Source organism: Melospiza melodia, chromosome 4 (genome assembly GCF_035770615.1).
Source record: "Melospiza melodia melodia isolate bMelMel2 chromosome 4, bMelMel2.pri, whole genome shotgun sequence".
In the NCBI taxonomy this organism is placed as follows: domain Eukaryota; kingdom Metazoa; phylum Chordata; class Aves; order Passeriformes; family Passerellidae; genus Melospiza; species Melospiza melodia.
Genome location: NC_086197.1, coordinates 50499294 through 50518055, shown reverse-complemented (window position 1 = coordinate 50518055; position 18762 = coordinate 50499294). Strand labels below are relative to the sequence as shown.

At 35.3% G+C, this 18762-nt stretch overlaps 1 protein-coding gene across 10 annotated transcripts in view; it reads left to right on the top strand.

The window, feature by feature from the left end:
- Positions 1 to 18762, top strand: part of SLC41A2 (solute carrier family 41 member 2) — a 64165-nt gene that overhangs the window by 2549 nt on the left and 42854 nt on the right. For all 10 annotated transcript variants that reach the window (XR_010027543.1, XR_010027542.1, XM_063154338.1 and 7 more), the window contains exons 2-7: positions 3744 to 4475; positions 5681 to 5788; positions 10480 to 10551; positions 11742 to 11886; positions 13793 to 13939; positions 18334 to 18481. Coding sequence is in view for 8 of the 10 variants with exons in the window: in XM_063154338.1 (XP_063010408.1) it covers positions 3921 to 4475; positions 5681 to 5788; positions 10480 to 10551; positions 11742 to 11886; positions 13793 to 13939; positions 18334 to 18481 (1175 nt within the window). In the remaining 2 variants the exon portion in view is untranslated. The remainder of the gene's footprint in view (positions 1 to 3743; positions 4476 to 5680; positions 5789 to 10479; positions 10552 to 11741; positions 11887 to 13792; positions 13940 to 18333; positions 18482 to 18762) is intronic.

The following is an 18762-nucleotide window of genomic DNA, read 5'->3' as shown; positions in this document are numbered from 1 at the left end:
CAGTTGGTGCCTGCTACCTCTCATCCTTTCAGTGAGAGGAGTCTGGTTTCATCTCTGAAGACACAAAAACAGTCTTTCATGCCAAGGAATAATCCAGCTTCATCTTTGCTTATTATGGCAAATTGTTAAAGTTCAGTGTTTTGTTAGCGTTTCGTATTACTTTCCTGAATCCTTTTCCAAGGCTTGTTCTTGTCCTGAGAGGCATTTCTCAGACAGGTATGTTAACAGAATTGTATTTTATTGTGGTCTGCCTGGAAGTGCAGTGTAGAGATTATTAATGCTGTAAAAAATGTTGGCAACTTTTAGGAAAAACAGGTTTCAGCTGTGGTGTGATTAGCTTTGGGTCCCATGAAAGCCCTCAGAATTACTTAGATAGATGTTATCTTTTGGTTTAGTTAGCCAAGCTCTGAAAAAAAATCAGAAATTTCCCTCAACCTAAACTTTGGTATTTGTTTTAGCCTGTCAAAATGTTTACTCTACAGAAATTTCCTGCTTGATTCTTCCTCCTTCCCCTTTTTTTGAAGGTTCTTAAAAGGTCACCATGATTTATTGTGTTCACGCTTTAAATGAATTGTTGGCAGTCTAATATTTTTCTGATCAAATTTAGCTGTAGAATCTGGTCCCTTAATCCTGCTAATGCTAGATGTTCTTTAAACCAAGGGGAAGTAAAGAAGAAGCATTTTCTTTCCCATGCTCTTGAGAACAGCATTACAGATCTGTCTGGAACAATGTGGACAATTCTTTGGGCAATAGTGATGAGAGTTCTTTGAGCTTCTTCCTGAACAGTTGAATATTTTTGGTCATGTGGTCTTTCTCAAATGAAGCAAGCCAACCAAAGGTGGAGGATAGAAAAATGACATAATGATCAGGTGTTCAGTTTCATAGCTCAAGTACCTGAGATCTTTCTAAAGCAGCTTTGCATTTGCAAAAGTCAGCATCTCTTCCATTTTGTGGTCCTTCTACAGCATTTTGTGGTTTTCTACAGCATTTATTTCTTCCTGTCCATCATGTACACTGTCTCCATGTGTGTTTTTTAAATTGCTGCATGCATTGTATTAACTCTTATGGGTAAAATTGGCTTGCTCTCTTTTGGATTGCCAAGTGTTTAATTTTTCAGGAACACATTTTCAATGAATGGCAGGGTATGGCTGCATTTGCTATTTGTTTAGGTTTACAGAACTATTTGTTTTTGTTTGTGTATGCTTGCAGGACTGAGAGAAAGAGGTGGGTAGTACATAGGAATTGTTATTTGCTATGAAATATATGAAGGAAAAGAAGAAGCTATTGAAAGTAGATACCTGGGAAACAATATGGAAGAGGAAATAATTATTTTCATAGTTTGGGCATAACTCATTATTTTGTCTGTAGGGACAAAGACAAGGTGTCCTTTCATTTCATATGTAATATGCCAGCTATGATAAATCTGAGGCTAATTCCTGACTTCTGAAAGGATCTTTGTCTCTTTCTTTTTTTTTTTTTTTTTTTTTTCAGTACTTCATTTTTTCTGTAACCTCCAGATTATATGTCAAGGAACCAGAACCACTTATCTCCTCTTCCTACAGAGACCGGGAAAGAGATTTTTGAGATTTTAACTGCCTTTTCTTCATATGAATTACTCAAGCAGAGCTTGCTTTTTTAGCTCCCATATCTTTTCTAGACAACACGACAACATAGGCATTTTTCTTGTCAATGATAAAGCTTCTCAGGAAGTTCTTGTTCTTCCTTAGTACAACACGAACAAAATGGTTTCCTGCATCTTGTGGGTACAAAATACCCCTGAAAATACAGCAATTATTAGCATCTTGTAACTTAGGATGAAAATATTGCACCAGATGACATTTGGAAAATCATTTTTGTTGGAACACGTTTAGAAATGAGTTACATTTAGTTACATTTAGAAAGGTTTGTAGTTATCTTCTCTCTGTATACTCTGAAGGAACTATTACTCTTTCCTGTATATTGTACTATACAATACTTTTCCAACCTAAACAATTTTATGGTTCTATGGTTTTCAGTTTATCTTCTTAAGTTCTCATTTTCCAGCTTTTATCACTAAGTTCCCATATTGTCATTCTAAGTCTTTGTGGTAGGAAAAACATAAAAGGCTGTCATCCAAACTGCTTTGTACTACTGAATTACTAGCCATCCGCACTAGCCCTTCTTCCATTTGGAACTTGACCAAATAATGTTTGTTTCCTTTTTTTTTCCTTTTAAATATGATTTCTATTTCTTAATACTTACTTATATTAAATGAAACCGCAATCTTATCAAAGGATTCATTTCTCAAAAAAACCCTAGAAAATATAAACATTTTAAAGGAGAACCATCTATATGCTAAAAAAGATATGGATAATTAACCCAAATATTTTTGGCCAGAGTTCCAGAGCAGTGAATAATTTCCATGAGTCACTGGTCTAGCACTTTGGTGATGTGAATGGCGGACATATGGGAGAAACTGCAGTGAGCCAGACTCTGCATTGCTAAAGCTATCAGAAAATTTTCTCAGTGCATTTTCCTAGGAGTGAAGTGAAATCCTTCAATTTCTTCTTGTTCTGGCTTTCTGTAGCACTTAACAGAGCACCATTTTGACCTGTGGTTAGAGCTGCTCCAGGATAGCAGCTACAGTTTTTTTTTTTATTCCTAATTAAAGTGTATGGAAACCAGAATTGAGGCCTAGGAGTTTTTTATGCACTGAAATGGAAAGATTCAACAAAGCACAATCTGCTAGAGTGGCAAAAGATTGCAGGAATCGTGGTTACTTAAATTCCTCTGTTGGCTTTGTGGAAAAAAGATTGCTGTTTCTTGCAAAACTTGACTTTTTTCTAGATCAAGCCATACATTTCATTGTCATTTTAAAAATATTTGTTTCTTGGTCAAAGCTCCCTTGGATAAAGCAAATGGTAGAGGGAAAAATCATCATGTTGCTTCTGAGTCATTTCACTCAGGAACCCCAAATCTAGTAGTTCTGTGAGCAACAGGAATTCTGAAGTGGACTTGCTCTGGCCATATTGGAGTGAGTTATCCCAGCTAATGTTTGAAGACACTTGGCAGCAAAGGCACAAACTTGGGTCTCTTACAAGTCTATTAGTTGCTAAAAGCTTTGGCATCTCCACTTCCTGTAAAGTCTACCTGAAATTGCTCTAAAAATACTGGGTGACTTAAAAGTTTTGAAATAGAGGGAAGGGAAGTATAGGAATCATAAAAGATATGATCATAGGAAGCTGAGTTTCTTAGGAAATGCAGTTTAAAAGTCCTCCAGCTCTACAATATTTTCATTTCCTGCAGTCTGTAAAATGTTTTCACAGCTTTGCATAGATACCACGCCATGTGTTATCCTACATCGTGCTGGTGCAGTCTCCCTGACTATTATTTCTCTGTTTATGCCAATAATTTACTTGTATTTATGGAGTTTAGTAATAAATACCAAAGTCAGCAAAGCTTTGAGTCACATTAGAACCGTTCTTTTACTAAGTTGCTACAATTATTACCACAACATGAAGATTGAAGAAAGGGAAGGTAAAGTGGCTTCTGGTGGAGCAAATGTGAAATGACTTCAGACTGTCAGTATATCAGTTTATTTTCTTCCCATGATGGAAATTTCAAAGTAGAAGCAACATCACTTTAAATCATGGTAAACAGAAAAGAGAAAAGATTGTGATCTGAAAAATGAAACCAATGTCTCATGTATTCTGTAGAGTTAAAATATTTTAGAAGTGAATATATACTTTCTACTTTTTTTGCAGATCCAGTCTTGCTTATGGAAATGTTGAAGATTTGAGAGCAGTGAAAAAACACTTTTGCTTGCAAAAAAGGAACATTTTGGTCCACTTGTAAGTGTGACACTTGGTGACTCACCTGCAAGATTTCTTGGCTGACATCTGAAGAACAAAGTGCTTTTCAACCTGTACTTCTATAGCACTATGACTAACTGTAAAGGCAGATCTACCATCTCCAAAACAAATGGCAAAGTCCATGACAGAGAAGGCTTTGTAAACTGGACCATAAATCTTAATACAATTCAGTCTGATAAATTTTTGAGGCTGCTTTTAAGTATGGTTCCTGTTGTTTACCAAATAAACCAAGAGGAAAGATACAAAAAGGTGAATGGTGTCTGGCAAGATGGATTGCTACCAGTAGGACACAATTTTAATGTCAGGTCCGAACAACACCCAGAGTACCATCACTTCTCAGAAGCGAGCTTTCATGGTAGCAATGGACACAGCCCATCCAGCTGTAGCCCTAAATATGATGATTTTACCAGTTACAATTACTGTGATGGAATGGACACTTCAGAAACAGATGCCATGTTGCAGGATGACACTCTTTCTAGTGACAGTAATGAGGATATCATTGTGGAAGGAAGTAGAAAACAACCCAAAGAATCGAGTAGTATTATGGCACTGCAGATACTTGTACCTTTTTTGCTGGCAGGGTTTGGAACTGTTTCTGCTGGCATGGTTTTGGATATTGTACAGGTTGGTATTTGCTTTGTAAGGCTTTTTTAACAGGTAGTCTGTTATGTCTATAGTTCTAACATGTGACACTGTAGATGTCTGCAATATTGAGATGTAATTAGGTCTGTGTGTGGTTCTGCTACTATGAGCTTATTTAAAAAGTTTGAAAGAAGCACAATATTTAAACAGAACTACAATACAGAAATTAATCTTTGTGGATTTCTCCACTTTTGTTTGGTTTTGCTTTGTTCAGATGTAGGAATTTCTTTATCTACACTTAAAGAGTTTACAACGTTAATTAAAATACAAGGAAGAGGTGGCAATCTTTGTCACTCAAAATCTTAAGAAAGTAAAAGAAGCTTGGACTTCAATTAGTTGCAATGGAAAGAGACTTTGTTACCTGAAAAAAAAGGTAAATAAAATTTCACATGGAAACTTTACTGCTTCCTTGGTGTATTTGACACCAGTCTGGTGCTTTGTTCATTTACATCGTACAAATTTATTCTTTATACAGATGTGTTAATTGAATCCTTTTATTTTCATTAAAATAATAATTTAAATTATTGCAGATCCCCAAATAAAAAGACAATTTACAGTTTTGTTAGTTTAGTTAGAGTTGGTAAATGATGACAAATTAAATAACATGGGTTGACAAGACACAAAGTAGCATAGCACTTCAGTGCTGAGAACTTGGTGCACAAAAAAGAAAAATAATTTTCTTTAAAAAATGTGGGTTTTGGAAAGCTGTGCTCTTGTAAATTTCACACTTAGAGATAAGAGAATAAAGACAAGCTTTTTTTACTTACAAGCTCTGTTCATATGATAATTAATTCCTTGCTGGTTTTATGTATGGTTTCTACACAGCTTGAAAGGAAAAGATGAAAATATTGAAAATTAAGAGCAGAATTCAAGAGCAATCATAGTATGTGGGACTATTTTAAATAATGAAAAGCAAATACTTCAGATTGATGACATATTTTTTTAACTATGTTTGTTTTAAGGCCAAGTTTTGTATCTCTTGCTTATCTTTGAAGTAGTAATATGCAGTCATAAATCTGTTTTATCTAAATAGGTAATAGTTCTGACTTCAGACTTTTAGGTCTAATACAAAAATAAAACATTTTTTTAGAGGGTTAAGTTATGATTTACAGAATTTTTTTAATAGTTTATGGATGGTCTAAAGATAATCTTTCAATTAAATGTTTCCCACTGTGTCCTTCGTATAGCACTGGGATGTGTTCAAGAATGTTACTGAAGTCTTTATCTTGGTTCCTGCGCTCCTTGGTCTCAAAGGAAATTTGGAAATGACCTTAGCATCCCGGCTGTCAACTGCTGTAAGTAACTTTCTCTTCCTCTTCACTCTTCAGATACATGTTTAAACATTTCAAAGGAAGCAAATCTTTGAGACATGAGTGTTTTATGTTTATGAATTCATCTGCCTGTTATGGGGCAGTTTAAATCTGTTATTAAGTTGGCAAAGTTGAAAAGGTGACCATTGTTTCCACACATCAAAACTTCACTTCTAAAGTCTCTTCCAACTCATCATTCAGAACAGATAAAGCAGATTTTTGAGATTTATAGGTGTATTGAGAGATCTCTTTGACCTTGAGGGATTTCGAATAGGCTAAAAAAAGGTCGTGTTTTAAGCGCATTTTTTAAAAGACCATTAGTGTGGCAGCAAAATAAAGCATTGGTAACATTGCTATTCCAGATCTCTGTGGATTAACCTGCAAGAATTTTTTTTAAGCTTTCTGGCTAAACAAATTTATTTATTTTTGTTGCGGCGAGGTTGTTTTGGGTTTTTTTTTTTGTGCTGCTTATGTTTTGTGTGTGCCAACACTGTAATGTAGTATAACTAGGGTTTTTTCTGTGGGTTCTTTCTCATGTGTTTTTTATAGCTGTTTTTTACATTTCAGGGGATGTTATATATCTTCGTTTTTCTAGTCTAAGTAAGGCAGATTGCCTTCCTGTATATCTTTTGTGTGTGTGTGAATAACTAGTGATTAGATCAGTCTAATAATGTAGCTAGGCTATTTCTGATGGCTGCACTGGGTATCTCTCTAAGACTGCCTAACACAGAGCTTCAGTTCTCCAGCAAAGCCCCACTCTTTGCCTCTTCCTACTTGAATGAATTTTTCTAGTATATGTCTGGTCTATGTACAAAGGTGTACATAACTCTAGATGATATTTTACTATGTCTTTGTAGAATATTGCTCTTGAAACTTTCTAGGGTGTTATGTGCTTTCTTGCCTAGAAGGGTCAGTTTTAAACCTCTCAGTCACTTTGTGATCAGTGGCTGTGCCCTATTATTTATGCTTTTGTTCATTTCCAGCTGTCACTCCTATCTTCTGTCAGAAATATTAATCCATAAGTCCATGACCTTACATTTCTACTTTTGAGTATTATCAGCAGTTTTTGCTGCTGTAACCCTCAAGACATTCAGTTTTTGTATTGTATTACGAATGCTTTGTATTGACAGGGTCTCCCTGTGTTCTGTCATTAATAAATGCCATTCCCACATTCTGTTGAGTTGTTGCCTGAATGCACACTGTGATGGACACAGCCTTGGCAGTCCTGTGAGGGTTTGCTTGTTCATGCCCATTACAGAAATTGATTACTTTCATACGTAAGGACATTGACATTTCTATTGTATCTTTATCAACATCATCCTTAGTCATTCAATCTTGTTTTCTGTTTGATTTTATTGTTCTTACTTTTCTGAGAATTCTTACTGTTTCTTAACAGTATTTTGTGTTTAAACCTTACTACCTTTATTGTCAGGCATGAATGCTTTTATCTATTACTTTACCTTTTGGTTTTTGTTGACCTGTTGCTAAATTGGTTTCTGACTGGTATAGTTTGTGGCCTGAGGATTAAAAATGCTTGTATTGCATAGTGAAAAATACACCAAGTCCAAGATCTACCACTGTCTTACTGAAGGCTTAAAATAAAGAAGGTCAGAATACACTTCACCACTTCGGCTTAGGTTAATGTGATCTTTGATTCTTTGTCTCAGTTGAGCTTATGACCTCTGCCAGATCACAAATCCAGAACTTCTCTGGCTTGATCAGTGACTGAATTCCCCATCCTACCAGTGCCATCACATTTGTGAGCATCACAACTCTCACGGGACATTTGGAAAAGGGTTACACAGACCTTTCTCTGCACTGTGACTCCTGACCTAGGTCCTTATTATCCACCAGCTGCTACCAAGACAGGAGCTGATCCCCCTCTCACACACAGATGAAGGGTACTGGAGTTTTCACAACACAGGCTGCACGTCCAGTGGATAAACTACGAGAACAATCCTGTACAAGATAAGAACAGTATACATCATTCATTATCAAGGGTATGCTAACAAGATTATATTTAAGTTTTTATGTTAAAAAAAGCCTAAAAACCCCAAACAAATAAATAAAACCCCAAACCCAAGTTGTGGAAACCTGTTACAGGTGATGCCTTACTGCTAGACCTGTAATTTACATGCCAATTCTATCAGAAAGAGGTCATTCTGACTTTTGTATTCTTCCCATTGATTTCATTGATCCCTACTCTCTTTAGCCACTCAACTTTTGGTCCTGTCATCCTCATCCTAGGAGAACAGGAGGAGAACATGAATTCAGAGTATATCTAAACAGTTATTTGGAACCCACTTGTCTGATTAATCTTCCCCTTTCTGGCACCCCAGCAGACACCTGTCTTTAAGTAAAAGCTAGATGGTGCCCCTGTGACCAGCTTTACCTTTTGAGGATGAAATTTCTGACATGAGCTCAGCATTGGAGTTAATTCATGTCCTGCTCACTCACTCAGCTTATTATTGCATCTGAATTTGCAGACATGTCTGTGCTCCTGGGGCTGTATACTAATTATATTTACTTCATTGTTAATTATGTGGTCAGCCAAAAAGTAGTGTCTTCTTAGCAAATATCTTATCCATAGTACATCAGTTTCAAGCATTGTCTGGTCACTTTCCTTCATCTTGTTGCCCAAATTTCTCTTTTAGCTGCATCTTACTGATCACTCACAATTTCCCATACACTTTAGAATCAGTTATTTCACTAAATCTGTCTTAAAGACTGTGTTTTTCATCTGTCTCAGCACAGATGTACTTCCCTTTGGTGTTAGTTAGTGTAAACATTCCATACCCTGGCAATCTTACAGCCTACTGTTTTTAAAACATTATTTTTATCTCACCAGAAGTTACTTCATATGTAGCATACAAATAGAAAAGAGCAAGAAGGTGCTTCTGGAGTTCTGTCTCAGTAAGCCCTTCTCCCTCTGCCCATTGCTGTGCTGGCATAACTATGGGAGGTGCACTTAGGTCAACTGCCCGTTCAAGCCCAATATTTATGTTGGGTTTTGTGTCCTTCAGTTCTTCAGCTTTGTTCTGTTCTTTGGGTCATTGTCTCAATTCACACTGCTGTCTCTTCTCTCTATTCTCTTTTAATTTTTAAAGAGTAATAATAACAAAAAACCCCCAAAGAAATGACACACCACCAACACCAAAACCCCGCTTATTCATTCATTCCTGTAAATTTGTGCAGACTCTTGTTCAGACCGTGTGTTCTCATTGTTAAGCATTAGCAGTATGACTTTACAAACCTTTTGTTTAGATCCATGTATTTCATAGTATCACACTAAACTTGATCTCAGTTTGTAGAAATTTGCAGCTGTGAGGAGTGGTCCTGCTCTTTCTCCCTTCCAAACCCTGAGAGCAAGGTTACATGAGTGGATGTGATGGATCAGATAATTTTATAGGAGATGACCCCTTTTCACTCCCTGAATAAAAATGTTTTCCACCAAATCAGCAATTTTTTGGTGCCATGAACTCACTCATGGAACTGATTCAAGAAAAAAAAAGTGAGTATGTAGGTGACAGTAGGAGAAAGAAGAGCTGTGGCATTTGGCAGGAGCTCACCTTTAGGATTAAGCATTTTGCAAGATTACTTTTTTTAACAGGGATTTTTGGGGTATTTTCCAAAACTTTTTTAAAGGAAAGAAGGAGTGAAACTCCACAGCCTGCCATTTTGTTCATTTAGCATATATATTTAAGAAGGATGCAATGGAGATTCTTATGAGCAGTTCCTGAAATAATGGCTGTACTATCTAAACTTACTGGATGTATTTGCAGAGCTTTCACTGTAGTTTGCACATTATAAAGTATTTATAGTTTGATTGAGATAAAATACCTCATTATATTTCTGGTTTTAAATTAGCATTTCTTTTAATACTTTGTTCCTTTCAAGTTGCTACTATCACAAAATGGAAAAGAAATTGAATTGAAATCAACTGAAAAGGAATTACCAAAAGATGAAAAATATATGAAGTTTTTTTTATTATTTGAGGAGTATGTGATCTTATCAATTAGTATTGTATAGGAAAAACCACTAAAATTTATGCTCAACATGTAAAAAATGTTCTGTTATCTCAAAAATGAAGTTATTTTAAACACAGTCATGTATCAGATCTTGTCATCTAACTCAAAAAAAAAAGCAAAAGGAGGAAATACATTATATGAGGGGTGTATGTACTAAATTGCTTGGAATAATTTATTTACTATCTTTCAGCTACTACCTTAATAATGGACTTACATAACTTTTTATCATCAGAAATCTCTAGCTGTACTGTATAAATGAAAAGTTAGAATGCTAAACAGTATTAGATTCTAGCATTTTTTATTTTCAGAATTTAAGCACCATAGGAACAAGCTTAGTGTAAAGGGATCTTCCAGCCACTGATCTAATCACTGGTGGTTCTTGGACATTCCAGGAATTTAAGATGGCTCTTATATCTTGCAGAGCAAGCTAATGGTAAATAAGTTACTATGTAAAACTCCATCAAATTTAGCTGCTTTTGGAAGGATAATGTAAGTATGATGTAAAATCAAGAGCAGTGTTTGACTTTTTAAAGACATATCTTGTTTTTAATCAAAGTGTCTTATTTTATTAGCTGAATTATTCTTGGATATTTTCAAATAATACCATTTTAACCCCAAATGTCTGAATTTCTCTTCTGATTTTGATAGGTAAATATTGGAAAAATGGATTCTCCCATTGAGAAATGGAACCTAATAATTGGCAATCTGGCCTTAAAACAGGTAAATATGATGGGTTTATTGGATTAATTCTTGTGAGTGAAGTTATTGAAAAAGTTAAATCACAAACATTGTTAAATATGGAGATGAACAGTGTTAATGGGAGAGTAGCTCTACTACACTCACTCTTCTCTAAAACAATATGAGCTTATATTTATTAGAAAAAGAACTAAAGTATTGCTTGTGACTGTACCAAGGGTATTTCCTTTATAATTTTTCCTGAGAAAGAATCTGAGGGTGATTAGAGAAAAATTTCAGATTTGGTAAAGCCCTTGAAATTTGACCTTTCAAATGTTTCTAGTACCATATTTGCATTGGATTCAATGTTTAAAGGAAGTATGGGATAGAGCTTTCAGATAATAAACAATATTTTAGATAGCTGAGTCATTTGAGGAAAGGAGTGCATGCTCTCCAAAGCAGCTGTTTCTTGAGAACTATTTCTGATTCAGAAGTTATAATGTAACATTCCTAAATCACAGGTGAAATATTTATGTTGTGACTAACCTACTTTGAGTGGTTTAGAAGCTTCTTTAGGCATTGGCTTCTTGTAATTTCTGAGCTCCTCTTCCTGATTTTACTTCTTGTCACAGTGGTCATAAGGGTTTTCAGGGTGAAGAGAGAGACGAGAATGTTGACCTCATGTTCAGAAGGCTTGATTTATTATTTTATGATATATATTACATTATGACTATACTAAAAAGAAATAGAAGGAAAAGTTCTCAGAAGGCTAGCTAAGCTAAGAATAGAAAAGAATGAATAACAAAGGAGCTCTCTCCGACTCTGTCTCAGAGAGAGCTCGGTCCTTGATTGGCCATTAACTATACACATCCAACATGGGCCAATCACAGGTGCACCTGTTGCATTCCACAGCAGCAGATAACCATCGTTTACACTCTTTTTCTAGGACCTCAGCTTCCCAGAAGGGAAAATCCTAAAGAAAGGATTTTTATGAAAAGATGTCTGTGACAACTTTTGCTATTCTGGAGTCTGTAAAATGCTGCTAATAGCCCTTTCTGCTGGCCTAAGATTTTTCTTCTTCGTCATCCAAGTTTGTTATCCTCTCTACAAAATAGATGAGCATGCTCCTGTTATACCTGGCATGTTAATGTAGATAGGAGGAAAGGCTAGCAGAAAATGATTCTGTGGTCCTTCTAAGTGTGTCAATTATTTTATTAATTCACTTTCTTTTCCAGGTTCAGGCAACAGTGGTTGGTTTTCTGGCAGCAGTGGCAGCAGTAATATTGGGCTGGATTCCAGAGGGCAAATACCACTTTGATCATTCAGTCCTTTTGTGTTCTAGCAGTGTAGCAACTGCCTTCATAGCTTCTCTTTTGCAAGGTAAAGGGGGTACATGTATTACTTTGTGGTATTTATTTTTCTGTGGATGCAGAATGTGTCTTATGTTGCTATTCCTTTAGAATTTCAATCCAGTAAGGTACAATACATCTGAAAAGCAGCTGAGGATATTGCAGTTTGCAATTTCCATATAGGTGGGCATGTTGCATTCCTCTCCTCTCATAGTCTTTGAAAAGCTTTTGATTTTCATGACCTCCCGAGCATATCTAAACAAAAAAGTGTGGTCTTGAGAATTTACCTACTATGATGCACAACTTCTCCCCCACCTTCTATATTCATTCATGTACAAAATATATTCTTACTACTAAGCAGGTAAAACTTGTTTATAATTACACTCAAGTGATCCTGGATGTTAGCTTAATTGAATTCAGAGTTCCAGGTTGCCCATGCTGCTTGTGTGTTAGTTTGTGCTCTGCTTTGTGGCTGAGTGAACAATTTGGCCCATTATTTGAAAGGTTTGGACCAAGTTCAAGTCCAGCTCTACAAACAGTACCAGTGTCTGTCTGGAGCAATATGGCATGATGAATTTAATTCTCTTCCTAATTGTCAGGAAACATTTAATTATAAAACGTTGTACTTAATGGACAGGAAGGGGAGGAGGAAAGTAGCTCTACTTGTGACATGTTCTTAATGAAAATACACGGTCAGTAGTCTTAAGAATAGTAAGTCAAGTGAAATGGGTAACCTTCCTTGTTTTACTGCTTTGCTATCCTTACTTATGTGAAAATTACAAAATAGTTAAAGTTTTGCATGGAATTAAGAGCACACATGGTTTTTAGAGACTAGAAAGCCACTGAGTTTGATCATGTGCAGAATTAAGGGTAGCGAGAAAACTGTGGAACATGAGTGCATGTTTTACACTTCTCATGTATGATTTGGACATGAAGAGAAACTTCGTTTTTTGTCCTGGTGATGTGTCAGTACAGGAAATTGCTTTCTAAGCTTTATTCTTCTACATGTGAAGTAGGTGCTTTTGCAATATATTTTTACCCTACAGGATCATGCCAGTTCTTTCTTTAGAGAATTTCCTGGTGTCTATAATTCCTTATAAATCCTTAAACTCCTTAAACTCTTTAGTTTCTCTGAAAGTGAACTCCTAATGTAGCATAGATTTATAATATAACATAAAGGATAGCATATACAGTTGAAGTTCTTATACATAATATCTGATGAGAGGGAAGTTACTCAGGTTGTGCCAAAGACTGTAACAGTGTGAATTTTATTTTTTTGTAGCCACTTACATTTTGCAAGGAGATTACTCTTCAAAAGTTAGTGTTGATGTTTATACAAATTGGCACCTCTAATTTTTTCAAGTGTGTAGCAAGTAATATTTTTTATATGTTGTCTTCGTTTAATTTATTATGTAGCTTCTTGGTTGTTACTTGAAGTTACTGAAAGGTTGTTCTTGAAGTTACTGAAAGGTAACTTCACCTGACTGAAGTTGGATTGGAAAAGGATACACTCCTTATTTTTATTATTATTTATTTATTATTATTTATTTATTATTATTTATTTATTTATAATTTATAATTATTTATTTATTATTTATTATTATTATTTTTTTCAGGAAATAGCTGCCTGACAATAGTGCAATAATTCCGGTAAAGCAAAGTAGCTTATTATTCTAATAAGCAAAGTCGTTCATTGTACAGATTGTTGTTGGGATTTTATGTGCTTACTGTATTTTAAAAAAATGTATATGTTCATTTTTTTAAATGGCTAAAACTTAAAAACACAGTCGTCAATCAGGAAGGAAGACCAATAATCCTGGGAAAAAAAGCACTGACTTCTTATTTATTAAGTTTGAAATTGTCATAGTCTTGGGATTTTCTGGGGAATTGCAACAGTGGATGCAGTTTTACTGTACTGTCTTCTTTGTTGAATTTAGGAGTAATAATGGTTGGAGTTATTGTTGGATCTAAGAAGACTGGTATTAATCCTGACAACGTTGCCACTCCTATTGCAGCAAGTTTTGGCGATCTCATCACCCTTGCCATATTAGCATGGATAAGTCAGGGTCTGTACACTTGCCTTGGTAAGTGTGCTTTTAAATGTGTATGATTCCCTAGGAACCTTTTTTGGGTTAGGAGGGTGGGGAGAAGGCTGGGAGGGAGAACTTCAGCAAAACTTTTAGTCTGACTTACTTTTCTGTCAACATTTATACCATTAAATGGTAAATCTTAGAGTACCATGATTTTTTCCCCTTTATGTTAATAAATCATAGAAGTCACTAACCTGAACTTCGGCACAATCTAGAAATATTTGAAAGACTTTGACAATATCACAGGCAACCTACATGTGAAATACAAACCATGATAATGAAGAAACAAATAACATGAAAACATTTTCTCACAGTGGGAAAAGAATGTTAAGAGCCTTATTAAAAATGAAATCATTGCTGCAACTAACTCATGCCATAGAAACAATTAGAAGTTTATTGTGTTTTAAAAGACATAATTGTAGGCAATTATACTATAATATACCACAGATAAAATATTGTGTTGTCCATAACTTACCAGAGATGCTGATATCATCACATATAGTCTTTACAGCTCATTGTCCAAAATTTTTCATATTTACAACAATTTTCTGCATTACAACATCAGCCAGAAAAAGTATCTAATAAGACTCAAGCTACCATAGTGTGACTTGCAGGGTTTTTTTCAGTGTTTGGTTTTTCATGTTTACAAAGTGTTGTCATGATGTCAGCTTAAATGTATCAGCATGCAAAAGAAGTATTTTTAAATATTTTCTGTATTTTTGTTAAAACTTAAATCGTATTTTTTGTTTCATAACTATATTTAAATCCTTCCTATTATATTCTAATAACTGTATTTCTCAAATACTTCTTTTAAATGTGTCTTTTAAGGAAGTTTGTAAATTCACAGTGAAAATTGATGAAGATATTTTTTAGCATCTCTTATTTCTTTTCTTCTGATGAGAGAAAGTCCAATAATGTTCTATTCCTGTCAATCCATCAAGCTAAACAAAAAACACTCAGCCCCCCCAAAAGAGATGGATAAAGAAACTTGGACTTCTTTCTCCCTTTGACACATTTGTAGAAATTTACCTTTCTAGATACAGAAATCCTAATGTATCTCGGAGGAATAAAAAAAGAAGTGGGTACAGTTTGAACTGATCCTTTGCTGCTTTAATAGCTGTCGTGACCACTCACATTTTGCTCTCCCACTGCAGCTGGAAAGCAGATCCTACATGTGTAGGGGTAAGAATCAGTATGCTTCCAAGAGTTACTCCCGATTTTCTATCTATACTGTCTTCTGGAAATACTTCTCTTTTGGTGAAGTATGTAGTTATCTAGTTGCTCATTCTGCTTTTTGTATTTTTTTCAATGTCTTTGTATTCTTTGGTTTTGGAAACAAGAAAGTCTTTCTAAAGAAGGGACATGCCATGAAGACCTTGGAAACAGGTGGTCTCCAAGATGCATGTGTTTGAACTATGAAACAGTAACAAGGAATAAAAGTATGGAGCATCCTCTGCTCAGGGGAAGTATATCAAGTTGTGAATGGCAGGCAAGAGACATTCAGAGAATGATTAGGCAGCAGGTTAAAAAAGTTAAAGAATTTTTTTTACACAATACATGAATGGGATGTGAAATTCTAATGTTGTGATCTATTAAGAGGTCCAGAGTGATTTTAGAAAACTTTGGATAAACCAGTCAGAAAGAAATCCTTTGAGAAGCATTGACGAGACAGATGTAGAGACTTGAGAGATGGAATCCCTGATGCAAACCACAGCAAAAGCTGGCAGAGCATGCTGAAAGAACCATCACTCTAAACCTGTCATTTTTATTTTCTTCTCCCCATAATTGAACTGTTGACCATAGTCTGACAAAGGATACTAGACTAGATGAGAGCTTTGCCTCATCCAGCACAGATATTCTTATGTTCTTTCTATGTTTCCATGCTTTCTCAATGCTCAGATAAGAAGCACAATGGGAATGTTGAAAAGAAATCTTCAGTTTATAGGGTAGTAATGAAACTGGTGGGATTCACTTCTGGATTGTGTTCAGAATTAACCATTTTCCCCTGTGATTTATTAGCCTAACTAATGAAATGGTCAGAAACAAAAATAACTTTCTGGCTGCTCTCTGCAAGGGATGAGTTGTTTTCAGACAACAAGACTGTAAGGATGGAAATGATTTGTGTACAAGCTTTATGTTTGTCTGTAACAGAGGTGTACATCCTTTGGGTTGTTACAATACTTTATGGCATACCCTGAATAGACAGGGGAAGGCATTTTTACCCAGGCCAGGGCCAAATGAAACACCCTCTTTGGCCACCATCATATATATAATTTTTTAAAGGTTCATCTAAGTGCTTCGAAAATAGTGACAAAGTTATCAAACACGGGGATTCAAATAGTGAAAAGTTAACAGTTCTTAACAGCTCCCGGAAAAGAGCTGTGAATCCTTGTCAAATAGCTGGGGAAAAGCACTAGAGGGCTCCCCAGGACTGTCGCTGGAACCTGGCACATACCCTCCAACAGAGCACAGGAAGTGCTCTGGAATGGGAACACTCAGTAAATTAAATGTGGAGGTCTGTGTTGCCTGTTATTTGTCAGTAATGATCTGGAAACTTCTTTAAAGCTTTCCATTTTTCTCACAGAATATGCACTTAGCTCTCATATATATTTGATCCAGGTTGAGAAGACAAAGTGTGTGATTCACATTATTGTTTTCAGGTTCTTAGCAGTTGTTTTGAAGCAGTACATTTCCAGATTACCTCTAATTTCTAATAGAGGCTGCATTATTTGAGCAAGATGTCTTTTCCCATGTAAGCTGCCTGCTATAAATCCAAGAAAAAAAGAGTGAAATGAGGTCTAAAAAAGAATTAATTTATTTTCTCTTCCCATTCTTCTGCTATTGTAAAATACATTTGGTTCTTCTGTGAATTAAATATGAAGAGGAAGATGTCTATCCTTTTCTTGAAAGATGCATCTCAAGGTTAATATTTTTAGATTTTTGTAGTAAGATGTTCTACTAGTAGAGTCTGCCATAGATTTAAAAAAAAAGGTCCCTCACTGTTCCCAAGAGTTAGACTGGAGCTCAGTATTCTCATGGTCCACCTCTTAGGTCACAAAAATAGGTGAATGGATGAAAAAAAGACCCCACAAAGGAAGAGGGAGATAATACACTGTAGAATAATTAGATAAGGACAGGAAAAAATTACTTCTCTCTTGGTCTTTGTCTTGTTCTCACTCTAAAAGCTTTCTACTTTTAGTTTGCCCAGGGAAACATAAGTTACTATGTTATCTAAGTTACCTTACAGCCTCTGGCACTGCTGCAGAGGTTGTTACTTGATGCAGAAGGGTAGTAACTTCTAAAAATTCTACAGCAATTCTTTCAGGAGATCTACTATGGTAATATCAAAATAGTAATTGCTTGGATTTGCAACCATTGTAATAAGCCATAACACATGGGTGAGGATATTTTTTATATACCAGCTACTCCTCTTTGGTAGTGTTTGTGTGATCTATATTAATTATTTCAATCTGTTAATTCAAAATATATTTTGCTGCAAGACTTGTCTAAATTTTGAAGGTTTTATCAAAATGTGTTTTAGCATTAGTTACATGACCACACTTCTCATAAAACAAATATTTAAAAATTGAATATTTGCACAGTTCATACATATATATTTGCCATTAGGATAAATTTTCCATTATTTACCTCACTGTTGAATTAGGAAGTTTTGGATCGCTGTAGTAGCTTCTGTGAGGATGGGATTATAAAACCAATTAATCAGAAAAAAGTAGTATTCTTTCTGTGGAAGCAACTGTTTACTTTACAGTCTCAGCTTTATGATGGTACTCACCAGTGTTTGCAGTTATATTGCTATGAAATAGGATGGAATTGTCATGGGTAGGGGCAGGCAGCAGAATTGCCTGTTAATTCTCAGACTCAGACTGGCTATGAAAGAACTGAACTACTGATATAAATGTCTCAATTTTGCACATCGTGCTTGAATCTTTTTAGATATGCTATTTCTGGAAGGATTTCCATTTTACCTGCTTTGGGAAGAAGGGAGTGTACATACGCTAAGAATTTATATTCAGTTTCTTTTAAACATTTTTCTTCAGTTACAAAGTAATGTTTTGTATTCTACATCCTTACTGTATTTTTTATCATAAAACATTATACAAAATTCCTTTTCAAAATTCATTCTTTGTACTGATGGTTTTGTCCTTGAGAAGATGAGAGACAGTGATCACAGATGGCAGATATTAACCATATTGTTTAGTGCAGTAGTTGAAACTTCAGGTGTAATGGTAATGAAGGCTATTAAAATTTCTCAGTTGTATGGCGTAGATCATAATTTATTTTAGATATAAATAATTTCTGAATTAAGAAAAACATGTAGGAATATTTGGAGAGTAAAAGAAGGATTTTTTTCTTTATTATTATTTTAGAGACATATTACTATGTATCTCCTTTGGTTGGTGCCTTTTTTTTGGCTCTGACTCCAATGGGGATTGTCATAGCTGCCAAACACCCAGCTACCAGAACTGTCCTCCGCTCAGGATGGGAGCCTGTTATAACTGCCATGATTATTAGCAGGTAGGTCTCTTTGTTTTGCTGAATGGAAGCATCTTGATTGTCCTCCTGTATCTCTGTGTATCTTACTTGATTGTACTTGGGAGACACAATTAAGGGCCTCTAGAATATAGACTTTGGAATTTTTCCTCTGATCTAAGAGATTATTTAATCCAATGAAAGTTATGAATCTTAAAAGTAGAGGAATTGGCTAATGCTCTGTGGTCTTTGTTATACAAGAGCCAGTTTTAATAAGTGAATAGCTATTGTGATGTTAGTCTGTAGCTGAGAATGAGGTAATGATC